Source organism: Vulpes lagopus, chromosome 7, assembly GCF_018345385.1.
Source record: "Vulpes lagopus strain Blue_001 chromosome 7, ASM1834538v1, whole genome shotgun sequence".
NCBI classification, from domain to species: Eukaryota; Metazoa; Chordata; class Mammalia; order Carnivora; family Canidae; genus Vulpes; species Vulpes lagopus.
In genome coordinates, this window is record NC_054830.1 from 39,385,424 (window position 1) to 39,398,820 (window position 13,397).

At 44.0% G+C, this 13,397-nt stretch overlaps 1 protein-coding gene across 2 annotated transcripts in view; it reads right to left on the reverse strand.

Annotated features, from left to right (window-relative positions):
- PDZRN3 (PDZ domain containing ring finger 3) overlaps positions 1 to 13,397 on the reverse strand; it is a 237,514-nt gene that overhangs the window by 6,533 nt on the left and 217,584 nt on the right. For both annotated transcript variants that reach the window (XM_041762221.1, XM_041762222.1), the window contains 2 exons: positions 11,027 to 11,114; positions 1,024 to 1,122 (listed from right to left, as the gene is read on the reverse strand). In XM_041762221.1, the coding sequence (XP_041618155.1) occupies positions 1,024 to 1,122; positions 11,027 to 11,114 (187 nt within the window). The remainder of the gene's footprint in view (positions 1 to 1,023; positions 1,123 to 11,026; positions 11,115 to 13,397) is intronic.

Genomic DNA, 13,397 nt, shown 5'->3' on the forward strand with positions numbered 1-13,397 from the left:
GTGTCATGCAAGGAGAGACAAACATGGATTGATCTGTTTCCAAGCCCTTTCCTGGGCATGCATGCTCTTGGACCCCTGCATGCAACCCTGTTCCATGGCAGTGTGCACAGGCCCTGCTGACTCAAAGGATGGTGAGGCACAGCTGACTTCCATTGCATCCACAGAAATGAAAACTGAAGTGTGATGCAGAACAGGCTAAACTGTACCCTTCACTATGCTGGTGAGCAACCATACCTTGATTATTTTACTAAATGCTTCAATTTTGGAAAATAACTTTAAAAATGAAATATAATGGAGACAAGTGGGATTAAGTATAGGAAAAATCGCTCCAAATGCAGTCACAGGAAACCATCTTAAGTGTGGTGAATAAAGTACATCCAAAGGGATAATTATTAAGCCTAGTAAACACATCTCTTGGCTCATTTCACAGAAAGAGGTTTTTACTTCATGACAAGACTGAGTTTCTGTGCTTGCATGGATGGGAGTCTATGTAAAGTATCCATACTGAAATCAGTGGCTTTGCATTGTCTTCTTTAAGAAGATCAAAATAGCTTCCATCTGTGTACTTTGCAGATGCATTTAACTTACATGAATTCAACGATATTCACATTCAACCAAAAGGAGAAAGAGATAAAAAATACTTTAAAAAGTGTAAATGATTCCATCCACCATCCCATTCAATGAACACAAGAAGGGAAATGTGCATCCGCTGTCCCCTCAGGGTTGAACACACAGAACCACGTAAACGGCTCCATTTTATGGCCGATTTGCAGGCTTCTCCAGGGTAATTTCACCTTATGTGCTGACTGACATTTGAACTTAACCTCCATGTAAAGACATAACTCCCTGGACTGTGTGATGAAGGGGATAAAGACATTTGTGTCTTTCCAAAGACTTCTCAATGAGCCAGAGTTAAGGCTGGTTAACACATAACAGAAAAAACAAAACAAAAAAAAAACCCCAAACCAACACAATGCCTTCTCTGCTCTTGAGATGATAGGTATACACACTCTGCCTTCCTACCTCACTTATATAAATCCCAATGTCGTCTTCATCATCGGTCCGGTAGCACACAGTGAGGCCCAGCTTGTCCTGGCTGTTCATTCTGTAGAGATCCACTTCCTAGGCAAACAAAAGGTATTTCCCATGAGCTCCAGCAGGCAGGGAGAGCTGGGGGGGGGGGGGGGGCAAATCCTTTAAAAATATTTTGTTTCAATGATGAACTGGATTTCTTTGTATTTGACTGTGTAGAGTGGTTAACTTACTAAACAAAAAGTGATTATGGACACAGGATCAATGCCCACAGCATTTCTGACCCTTCAGTCAATATAAAGTCATTTTGAAAATAGTTATTTTATTGATTCCCCCAAAAGAAAAATTACCTATATTTCACTCAGTGTCATGACTTCTGGAGTAGGGCTTTTAAAAAGCATTCTTTCACTGTCTGCCACAAACGAGAATATTTCCATAGCCCAAACCATCCAGCCATTTCAGTACAAATGTTTCCAATGTGTTCGGTTAGATTATTTCACGTTGCGTTCCCTTAATATTCACAGTAATAGAACTTGCAAACAGATTACACATAAATTGATCCAAGAAAGGAGGGTAACGTGATAGCGCGCAATTAATGCTTTCCACAACAGCTGTGATATTTACAGTCGAGAAATTAGTTTCAGCCGCTATTACTGCAAATTAAATAAGATAAAAGCAAAGTGAGCCCAAATGCGAGACACATGAGCTCGGGGAACGCCACTGTATTTGCCAATTAGTCTGCGCTTCAGAATGAAGTCAGAACTTTGAAAACTGCTGGAGCCTTGGGAGGAAGTTCTGGGTTTTCTGAAAGTATTTTAACAGGCCGAGTTGCCCTCTCTGCCACGTTGCCAACTACCCCTGCAAGATTCTGCAGCACTAAACTGCAGGCCTGTTTGAAGGTCTCCAGCAGGTCTCCTGATCTGGTTTTTACTGCTGACTGTTCACCAACCAGGAGGGTGATGGCGCTGAGAGAATGGGTCTCCAAAACCAGTCTCTGGGGACTACTCCCTCTCTACATCCATCCTACTGTTGGAGGGTGGTAAGGATGCAGTTGTCGTTGTGGGGAAGATCAAAGCAGATACCTCCTGAACCCTCCCCTATGCAAGGTAGGGTGCCCCAAACCATGGACACTTGCAAGGTGGAATAGCAGCAGGTGCCAATGTCCTGGGCATCAGTGCCAAAGTCCTGTGTGCAAGGGAGAGAGGTGGGCTGAGCATGGCCAGGCATGAGGCCAGACCAGGTTAGGAGGACCCCAGAGGCTAGCAGGAGGAGCTTGGATCTCATTTCACCATTGTGGGAACCCATGAAAAATTTTAAGTCAGGACTGCTCTGATCTGATGGACTATTTTCCGGCAGTCTTTCTGGCTGATGTATGGAATGTAGTGGGGTGAAGGGTTAGGGCTATGAAGACAGGTAGACCTGTGTTCAGATCCCAGATCTACCTTTCTAGCACCTTCCTCATGGACCTGTTGCTGTAGTTCTGTCTCCTTACTAGTAAACACCAACTCCGCTGCCTCAGGCAGGGTGAACACTCAGTGAGGTAAGGCACACAGAGCTCTCAGCACAATGCCTGGCCCAGAGAAAGCAGGAGATGGGAATATAATAATTACTGCCGGTATGTTTACTTGCCTGAAGTCCCAGAACTTGACTGTAGCACAGTGGGTGTATTTCACACGCCCCTCCCCCTGATAACTGTATTTTCCGAACACTGATATGTTAATTAATTCAATGGCTTCCTAATTATGGCTTTAGCAATATGGCAAATTTTCACTAAGCGAAATCCCATTAATTTCTGATACTTTAGGTGAGTTGGATGGAAATTTCTTTCCTAGTGTTTTGAGAACAGGACTACGCACAGTAATGGACAAAGCAGGAATTCGAGGGTCACATTTAACTAAATGTGACCAAATCTTTCCAAATACTTGCGAGTAACCAATTTGCACACTTCACCTATCAGTCACACATCTTCCTCTAACATTTCAAACACATGCCCACATCTCTGTCTCACATTACACTTCCTTTGGGTCTGGGTAAAAGGAAACACTTTCTCTGTTTTGGCCCTTCTCACAGCGTGATTCAGTGCAATTGCGTGATGATTTGTTTGGGTCTAACTGCACAACTGTAGCCAAATGCTGCCACCGAGCCCCGTGCTATCATGGCGGAAGCCAGATGGTTCTGGAACAGGTCCATAAGCAACCAAAGCAGAGAGAGAGAGAAAATGGGAAAGGTTGTAGGGAGGAAAATGAGAAAGACAGTAAACGTTGTGATATTCCTTTTAATAGAATTACAAATGGCAATATGAGTTTTAGCTTTTCATGAATCAACTGGCCGCCAAGGTGAGTATCTAAGCATAAAAGATTTCACAGTTCAGCTGGGCTTTATTCCAGTACTCAGAGTGAGCTTCCAAGTGCAGTTGGGAAGAGTAAGTGCAGAAATTGAGGGAAGTGTTTATGAACTACTATAGCATTTGGACACTGTCATAATATCCAGGAACAAGATTAGCAGGCTTGTCTCACTGACCAAAGTGTGCATCGGTTCAGGAACTCCTGACTCAAGTGGCAAGCTGTATGTGGGGCGAGCTATATAGTCTCACATGGTGGAACCACATGTTGATTAGTGACACACTGAAAATTCAACTGGTCGACCTGCTCTTCGTGGTTTTTCAGTATAGACAATTTGAGAAGCATGACTCTGTGATACACATCTAGAATTGACAGCTCCATTTGAGAACCCGGGAAAAGTGAAAAGTCTGGAAATCATATTTTGGAAAAGAACACACAATGTACTAGGGGTTATTCAAGTCAGAAAAAGGCAGGCTCATAAGGAATGGGAGAGCTGAAGGTCGGCTACATAAAAAAAGGATTACATTTATTTGGCTTAGTTCCCAAAATGTAGAGTCTGCTGTCTTAGGTTTTTATCGAACTCATTAACTCGACACTGAACTTCAAAAGCATTTCTACTTTATTTTTTGGTCAGGGTTTTGATGGACAGATATTTGGGGAACTAGGAAGCTATAAATGTGGACATCAGTTCACGTTGCTATTGGTGGGAGGATTTTTTTCCCTGTACTTTACTCTTCTGAATCTGCCAGTTCCTTTCAACACATCTTTTATAACCAGGGAGGAAACTTTCTTAGAATGTCAGGCTGGTGACTTTAAAACAGTTTCCCCTGAATCCCTGATAACCGAATCATGGATAATACTTTCAGCTCCCCTGAACACATTCTATGTGCTGCCATTAACCCCCCACGTGATTAGCAAATTAATAATAGATTTCCAATAAACACTGGTGGAAATTACACACAATACATGATGGTTAAACATTCCCACATGTGTGCACGGGAGACAAGAGGTTCTAATTACCAGACCTATTCCCAGTTAGCAATACTCTGAGAATGCAGTGCTCTCTCCCTACAGCAGAAAGGTTTAGCCAGCACTGCACCGAGCCTTTAAATTCCACTGCAAATCCTCCCAGGACAGACTGTCATGGCGACAGTCACATTCTCACTTTGTTTAGATTTAACTTAAATATAGCAGAAGCCAAATTCCATCCTTGATACAGATGAGAAGCTGGCTCTGGCACCCCCCCCCCCCACACACACCCCGTGACAGGACAGAGCACAGGAGGAGCAGGCTCTCCTCTGAAGCACTTGCCCTGAGTATGTTAAAGCTTTCTCTTCCACCCTCAATTCCAGTTGGCTGTGAAGCAAAATTTAGGACATTTTTAAAACAGATTCAAGAATGGGAGTGTAATTCTAGTTACACTAGGGGGGTAGTCCTCCAGGAACAGGTTTCTATTTTAGAAATGGTCTGGTTTTAAAAAGGATGAGTGGTACTGGGTGAACAAATGCTGATATGACATTTCCAGTTAAAATAAAGGAAGCGGTATTCTGAACTCCACTTCAGGTATGTACTCGACATTGGTATTAGATAGGATGGCTTGGGTTTTAATATTTCCTTGTGTTACCTGGATCTTCTGAGGAACTCTAGACCAAAACCAGCAAAGTTTCAATTAGAAGGCATATGGTCTAACTTACCTCAACTCATTTTCCAAAGATGGTTCAACATCATAAAGAAGAGCCTGGTTGCTAATAGTTAAGCAAAGAGTGAACCATAAAGGGTTTTCAGAATCTCCTAAAAAACAACACTGTAAGGAGTGCTACTGTCTCGGCTGTATATAAATCTGAGTTTTACCTTGGCTGCTCATCAAGATTATATTAAGGCAATAGTAGTTGAATAATGAGTTGTGAAGTAGAAAAAAAGGGGGGAACTAGCCTAATGTAGTGTGCACAGTAGGTGGCTCAAAAGTGAATGAATGAATGAGCTTGAGATTCCAAGAAAGGAAAAAAAATAGAAATGAACAACAATCCTGGCTGCACCATGAACAAGCCACCTTGGGAAAGTCACTTCATGTCTCTGAAACGTCTCAGTTATTCTATAATTTCCTAACCAGATATATCTGTGAACTTAGCAGACAATTCTCCAAACTCACCGGGTGGCTTGTAAATTCTCAACACTGCATTGTGACTCCAAGCTAAAGGCAGAGCCTTACACAACTGAGCACACATCACTGAAAGCTTAGAGGTTATCAATACATATCTGTCTGTGATGATGGAGATAAGATTTCAAAGAAGACCATTAATCAAACTGGTATGAATAATGTATTAGCATTATCTGGATTATAGTTCCCCCACCACTGGTGTCCTGTTGCTTACTGGTCTAGATGGACTGTTGGATAAAAAAGGAACTGCTAAGCCTGACATTTCAGATGAAATTGAAACGATAGCCCAATTAAGAGAATTAATGGGGCCATTCCACCTGGGTGATTCGAGCTTTCTGTTTCAACGTCAGCCACTTTAATCAGAGGGGATCCCAAAGACTAATTTCAATGGCTTATCCCACACTAGGAAGACGGGTCACTGAAGCATAACTCTACCTTATCGGTTCAGAACTGCTGTGCATATTTCTTTAAATTATCTCAACCCTTTCTATATCCATGCACGGGGCAGGCTATGTGCAACACAGAGGTGTCTCAAAGAGGCTGCACTTCCCTTCAAGGACCTTTATTTGAGATAGGGTAACGAGGCCTTTCTTCCTTCACTCAACAAATGTTTACGGGGTACCCACTCTGTGCCAAGCACTATCCAGGCACGAGGAGTGTAACCATGAATGCGTTGGATAAGAGAGCAGCTCTCATGGAACTTGTATTCTAGCGGGGGGAGCCAGATAGTAAGCAGGGAATGGCACTTGGGGTAGGGATGGCTTAGAGTGGCTGGGAAGCTTCTCTGGAGGTGACCTGTGGCCAAAAGACAGAGCTGGACAGGACCAAGCTAGGATCTGTGGGCTGAGAGCAGAGCAGGTGAAAGGTGTGTGGCTGGTAGTACAAAGAATGGTCAAGTGCCGACTCGGTGAGGGCAGGGCTGACCAGGGAGGGTTCCCTGGAGGAGCCCTTGAGCCAGGCCTTTAAGGCCAAGGACAAATGTATAGATTGGCTGGAGCATCCTGCATCATCTCCAGGACAATCCCTATTCCCTAGTGATCTACTTAGGTTACTCGATGAAACCAGGTTTGGAGGTCATTTTATAGTTTCCCGTTGAAACTGTAGCTTTTCCTTTTCTTTTCTCACCTCAAAATTACATCATCAGAACACAACATAGGTGAGGGCAGACTCATAGCCTGGTGGGGGGGGGGGGGCGGGCTACTGATGAATCAACTGGGAAATTAACACAATAGATTAATGAAAAAGCCTTCTTCAGACATCTATTTTCCTTCTTAATTGCCTACAGAAAGATCTAGAGCAGGTGTTCAGTACCTGAAAATTTATGGGTAATTATGTGGCTGCTCAACCCTTGGGTATACTTGGGTATAATCCTTGTAGCTTTACACAGTTTCACAATAACAGGGATTTGACACTTACCTAAATACGATCATTTTGTGTGCTTTAAAAGACAGAACATCTGTTTTTCTCTGCGCATTTGCTTCCATAATATCCCAACACACTCATATATTTTCCACCTATATCCATGGAACCAGTTATTTTTCAAAAGGTGTGGATGTTGATCTCATTCAACTCAGATGATGAGTGGTGTGTTGAGACTGACCCCCAAACTCAAAACACACCCACTCTTTTTGTAATCTAACCCCAGAATGGAAAAGAAGAGGACGGAACATAGAAAAGAGCGTGTGGACTGTTCTAAGAAATTTGGTGAGAAGCGTGGATGACGGGTACATGCCTGGCTCCCTAAAAACTGGGTCTGCTTGAGAAAACTCCGTCCTTCACACTGAGGTTTTGTTTATGAACATTCTGGAACTGACCAGACTACCTTTGGAGGACATGCCTCTGAAGCAGGGCAGTCCTAGAGGTTACAAATGCCATTCCCTATGGGATATTCCCTCCTGGTTAGCGGCCACACTGAGCTTCAGGGACACTCTGAGCCTTCACCACAGGACTTAGGATGGGCCTCTGATCCCAAAACACCAGGTTCACTTTATGAGATTTGCTTAGTTAACAGAAAGAACCTGGTGACATCTAAGCTGCTAGGGACAAAAGTTCAGAGGTGAAAGCAACCTTCCTGCCTGATTTTAACCCAAAACTGTATTTTGGTTTTCTTAGGCGATGACACGCTTATGTCTAACAATCCTCATGACTTAGGACCTGCCAGGGATGTGAACTCCTTAAGGGCAAGCAGGGTGGCGACTCCCTGAGTTTGTGTTTCTAGCACCAGTGTATTCACTGTAACAGATGCTCAGTGAAAGCACACAAGTAGAAATGAATATAATCCTGGGTGTCTCATGGCATCAGAGGTCTCATTTAAAACACTCAACTGATTTTCTAAATACCTGGGTTGTTTATCTCTGCTTTTTTACTCATGAGAAGAAAGAAGTCTATACTGAATGAAAGGCAAACCAAAGCCTCACTGCTTTGACCCAATGGCAAGACAAATGGAAGCTTAGACTTTTTTACCTCTAGGTTGGGCCCCTCCAACTACTGTGCACAGAAGCACCTGGGGATCCTGTGAAAATGCAGATTCTGACTCATTAAGTCTGAGGGCCAAGATTCTCTGCGTTTCTTGCCATCTCCCAGGTGATGCTGTGCTGGTCCCGGCAGTACACTTTGAACAGCAAGGTTCTAGGGAACTGTTTCAGAGTGGCTTCTATCAAAAGCAAGATGCTCTAAGGTAGTTTACACTGAGAAAGTTACTTCCTTTAGGAAGGCAGACTCAGTCTGTGCTAGTCTTAACACTTCTTTAACACTAACTAGCCCATCTCCTGAGAAAAGAGGGAGTGGGGCGAATTGGCCTCCGGCTCCCCAGCCCTTACCGGGCACCACCTATGATGAGCACCAGGATTTGAGAACACTGCCTGGCGTCCACTGTGTATATTGTGTAGCACTTTCTATTTATGGCACTTGCTGATTTTTTGTCTGAGGCAGTGATAGAGCATTGCCTTTGAAGTAAATTTACCTAGTTTAAATGAGTTGAGTTGGGTTAAAGCAAAATAGAAAGCAAATAATGGTTCTGGTCATAGTCAGATATAATGAAAAATTGTAAGGCAGAATGGGCCACATGGGGCAGATCCTGTGGGAGCTCTGTGACCTTCCAGAAAGCATCTGCAAGTTCTTTTAGACATGATCCTTTTGTCTCCAGGAAGAAACCATAGGTTCCATTGGGTTCCTCAAAGCATCAGACATGAAAACAGATCACTGTTATGGAGTCACATTTAACCAAGTGCCCATGACTTACCACATCTATACAACCCTTGAACAACATGGTTTTAATGGCATTGGTCCACTTACATGTGGACTGTTTTTGTTAAATACAATACAATCTTGTAAATGTATTTTCTTTTCTCTAGCTTACCTGGCTGTAAGAATAAAGTATCTAATGCATGTAACATACAAAACTGGTGTTAACTGACTGCTTATGTTATAGGTAAGGCTTCTGGTCAATGGCAGGCCAACAGTTCAATTTCTGGAGAGTTAAAAGTTAGATGTGGATTTTCAACTGCACTCCTAATCCTTGTGTTCAGAGGTCGGTTAGACTCTGTAAATCTAGCTCCTGAGATATTTAATAGCTCTTTAAAGACTGCTTTAAACACCAATCATCAAAAAGCAGTGTTGTCCTATATGGATTATGAAATAGCCCTTCTTGTAAAGTACTATTCCAGAGAACTCCAGACCCAGGAAATGCTAAGAGGTACTTGGCTAAAGAGAAGTGTTAGATTAAGAAAATATGTGTATGTATGTATGTTTGTTTGTTTGGGTAATTCTTCTATTGTATCTGCTCCCTTTTCCCAGGGCATTTACCATGCTCTTTAACATATTCAAGACTGAGTAGTCCTCTGTGACAGAACTCTGTTCTCAGTGGTTCACTCTGACATTTCTCAAACACAGGTGATGTGGAACCCCGTTTGCACACACTGCGTGTTAACACCTTAAGGACGAGTGTCCTGGGGGAGTCCCTGGCTGCTTCACTAACTAGCCCTGACACTGGGGAGATGAGAAATTGTAAATAATAGGCAGAATCTTCAGTTTTCTGGAAGGCACAAGGCTACCTTTTGTGCAGCCAGTGATGGGTTGCAAGTATTGGGGTCTATGTTGGATGGCATGTATGAACAACAGCAGTTTTTAGTCAGAATAACTGCCATTCCAATTTAGGCCATATGCATTTAGCAGGAAATTTAAATTTTCCAAAAAAATAAAAAAAATGGCCCAGGGACAGTCATGGCTCTCCTGCCAAGTATACTGATTGTTCTGCATCAGCCTGTAGGGGAACAGACAGTGGAGGTGTTGTGTCAACACTGTGACTGATCTTTGTCCTCTGTTCTGGAAGAAAAACCCTCAGTAACCATAAAGAGCTTGAGGATCACAACTATCTTCCATTTGTCTGCTGCGTCTACTGCTGCCTCGGGACCTACTGCCACCCAACGGCCCATGGAGTGCACATGTGTCAATGGGAGGCCCAGACTACATGGTGGTTGGCCATACAGTTGAATAAAACATTACTGGAGTCTTCCTGGATGGCCTGATGGTGCCAGAGGGTTTCCCCTCCACATCAGAAATCTTTCTAAATGGTACCCGATTATCCTAGTCTGTAAAGTCAGTTTTGAAAAAATGCTCTTGTATTTTCAGAAAACATGATAAAACATAGGAACCGATGTTTCCCCAAAAGTACAAATAAGTACATCTTGAGAGGTGACTTTTCTCTATTTTCTATCACTCTTATTAACAGACAGATGAGGGCTGGAGCTCTGTAAAATGGTGTTCTCTAGGGGAGGTGGGTGAGGGATTTGTGAAACAGGTGAAGGGGACGAAGAGCACACTTAGGGTGATGAGCACGGAACACGGACAGGATGGTTGAATCACTATTGTATACCTGAAACTAACGAGACACTATGTTGGTTACACATGACTAAAAATAAACTTAAAAACCCTTAGAGGCCAACATTATCCTTATATATCAATATCTAGAATCATATGAGTCATATTTGGCTTGAAATAACACTTAAGGAGAGTTATGGGTTTGCTCATTTTCTCAAGCTCAATGTTACAAAATGTTGGGCAAACCCTTCTGTGTTGGTGTGGGCTCAGGCCTACTCTATTTATCCACCTGTTCCTGCCTTTGAGTAAAAGTGATGATGACTTCAAGAGGAGACAGGTGGGGAAGCTCACCATAGTTACCAGAACATGTAGAGATCCTGATGAGAGGAGATGACATGAGTTCAAAGATCCACAATAGGACTCATTACCCTATTTTTAAATTAATTTTAAAAAAAACCCTAAATGTCCGCTTTGGGATCAGATCGTTACATTCTATTTTGAAGGAGTAGGGGGGGAAGAAAAGCTGAGTAATGCCTTTAAATCGCATAATGAAAGTGGTTCTTTTAGAAAAAACTCACAGTGGCCATTTCATTAATATCTGTAAACTATGTTTATGCTCACAGCGAACTTGTTCAACTTAGTGATGATTCCTAAATCGAGGCGAGGATGCTCTTACCTCCAACTCCAGCTCTTCCCTGTCCATCTCCTGATGGATGCCTCCAATGTAGTCATTGGGGTCATAGTACTCGTGGGCTGAGGGGTGCCTGAAAACAGAAGAAAGACCTTTATGGCCTGTTTGCAGTTCCAAGTTGCTGCTTTCATTCCCACCTCCCAGCTAGGCCCCGCTGTGATGTAGCCGCAGCTCTCAGGGCTGGGGGACACTGTGTTAGCTCGCTTCTCTCTGGCTGTACTTCCCAGCAGCATCAGGACCTCCATTGTTTAACACTGCCATCCTCTGGGCTAAAGTCTGTCCCCCTGGAAGAGGATGCAGGTGACGGTAGGACCAACTCTGGTGCTTCCAGTGACCAACCTCTAGGCAACTAGTCATGTGAGTCAATAGGACTCATGTCTTTTTTTAATTTTTTAAAAATTTATTTGAGAGAGTGAGAGACAGAGCATGAGCAGTGGGGAGGAGCAGAGGGAGAATGGGGGAGTCTGATGCAGAACTAGATCCCAGGACCCTGGGATCATGACCTTAGCTGCAAGCAGATGCTTAACCCACCGAGCTAACTCAGGTGTCCTAGCAGTTTCATTTCTAACTCTTTCTCTAGGTAGCAGACATATTCCCATTTCCCACTTATTGCTTCACTGTTAGATTTTCTCTTTGGGGAGAAAAAGGCTGGACTTCAGGCAACACTCAAAGAAATTTGCTAGCCTCTGAGTTTGGTCCAAAGGACTTATGACCAAAACTACAATGCTATCATCTAGGACACTGTCTTCCCAAACTTTTGTGTTCCATGACAAGGAATATGTTTGCCATGAAAACCTAAAGCACACATATGTGCATACATGTGCATATAAAGCACACGTGTATGTAAGCACTGAGTACCCACTGCTCAGACAATAGAAGCTTGAGTCTCTCTAGGACAACATATTGAAACCCCATGTTTAGAAGCCACCACCTCTCTGGAACCTGTTAAGAGCAGAGGCAGTGGGAATCCTAACAGGCCTGGTTGGTAGCTCTGATAGGTGCCAGATGTGCATGGAAAGCTGCAGCCTGATTGCTGACTGGGGACTCAAACCATCTTGTTCTCAAAGGTCAGCACAGCAATCAGTGGGCTCCGGTCTTCCCTCCTGGGCGCTTATAGTTTTGAAATAATGGACCAGACATGAATGGTCAAACAAGGGCTGGCTTTCAATTTTCTGGCCCTAACAAGTTAAATATCCTGCCAGCACTGAAGGGGCTCTAAGTGCTGAGGATGCCGCCAGAAGGCCTGGGCTTTCAAGCGTCAAGTTAACACTGGCTTCTCAATCCCAACGCGCACTCTCGCTCTGCTCTGCCCTTGCAGCCAGAACCTGGAGCAGGCTGACCTCTGGACTCTACTGACATTTCTCAAGTTGCCCCTTGGGGGTAAGTCATGTCATGTTAACTAGACTTCCGAGGAAATTACGGGTTTGGCTTCCACAAAGCCCATCACTGTGACAGCTCAACCTCTGAGGGGCAGGAGTTGGTGTAGAGGCTTCATCGATACTGAGAGGCAGGTTTGCTCTGTGAAGTCAAAGGACCGGCTTGAATGATTGTACTCTGTGAACCGGGCAGTTCTTTCCTAGGATCGGCTGGGACACAACAGAGTGGTAGTGTGGCTGAGAGCTGGCAGCTGGGGCAAGACAGACCCGCCTTTCAGGCCGGCTGCCCACAAGCTGAGTAGGACAGGCGCGTCTGTGCTTCCTCATTGCATGGAAGGAGCGGTCTTCTTTGCACAGTGCTGTGCACAGAGCATGCATGTCAGATGGATGATCCCTTCCACACTGTCGGCTGCACCTGAAATTACTCTGTCGGCCCTGCGTTCCCATGACGGCTAGCAGGGAACACCATGGGGCTAAAGGCAAGGCTCTGTCTGGACTCTGACAGAGCCACACTTGCTTCAGCTACCGAGTTCCTAAGAGAAAACCACCAGGTGGCATTCAGAGGTTTGCCCTGCAAGAGGTAAAATGCCCTTTGAGATAAAGCATCAAGTCAGTGATCTGAACCAGGGGCAAGACAAGAAGAGCCAGGAGGGGCTCTCACATCACCTGGAGAGAGTGAAGTGGATGGGTGGGCGTCCTGCCCTCACACAGGCAAAACCACGTGCCCCCGGCTGCAGTGAAGTGCACATCTTCTCAGACAGTGGTCTTAGAAAATTTTCTCACTCTTCGTTTCTTCCCTAGATATTTAATCTCACTCACTAAATTCATGATCGCTGCTCCCTCTTGAGGGCTTACCATATGCCATGCCGAGAACTTCCCATACATTATTTCCCTTAACCCCACACTCTTATACACTGGGTGCTCTTGCTATTTTTCCTATATTAAAATGGGGATAAATTAAATTACCCCAGCTGCCCGGC